Raw genomic sequence first — 332 nt, 5'->3', positions numbered from 1 at the left:
GTCGATGCTCTAAATACGACGAAAACTCCAGAAATGCGTGCCATTCACGACTGACCTGTCGAAACTCGGCTCGGCGAGCCTCGACGAATCCCGGGGCGTCTTCGAATCCTCGAGCGTAAATGGTGCCGGCGGTCCACGAGGTGTGCGTCGTTTGGTGATCCACTCCCTTCTCCTCCAGCCCATAATCCTTCTTGAACCCACCACATCGAAGATGAACTCGGGACATGGCCACCGCGGCGTGACGATACGAGTTCACCGTTACGGCGGTGCGGAGATGCGTGCGCGCCTCGGCCTGCAGAAAGGGACCGAATCGTCGCTCCCAGTTCGCGTCT

The 332-nt window shown here is 59.3% G+C and overlaps 1 protein-coding gene across 1 annotated transcript in view; it reads right to left on the bottom strand.

Annotated features, from left to right (window-relative positions):
• Positions 1-55: 55 nt before the first annotated feature.
• The window catches only part of Z518_11166 (uncharacterized protein), a gene marked incomplete at both ends in the record, with an annotated part of 4114 nt that continues 3837 nt past the window's right edge, over positions 56-332 (bottom strand). Inside the window, one exon of the mRNA XM_013411436.1 lies at positions 56-292. Within this exon, the coding sequence (XP_013266890.1) occupies positions 56-292 (237 nt within the window). The remainder of the gene's footprint in view (positions 293-332) is intronic.

The sequence above is a fragment of the Rhinocladiella mackenziei genome, assembly GCF_000835555.1.
Source record: "Rhinocladiella mackenziei CBS 650.93 unplaced genomic scaffold supercont1.11, whole genome shotgun sequence".
Lineage (NCBI taxonomy): Eukaryota > Fungi > Ascomycota > Eurotiomycetes > Chaetothyriales > Herpotrichiellaceae > Rhinocladiella > Rhinocladiella mackenziei.
This window is presented reverse-complemented; position numbering and strand designations above follow the sequence as displayed.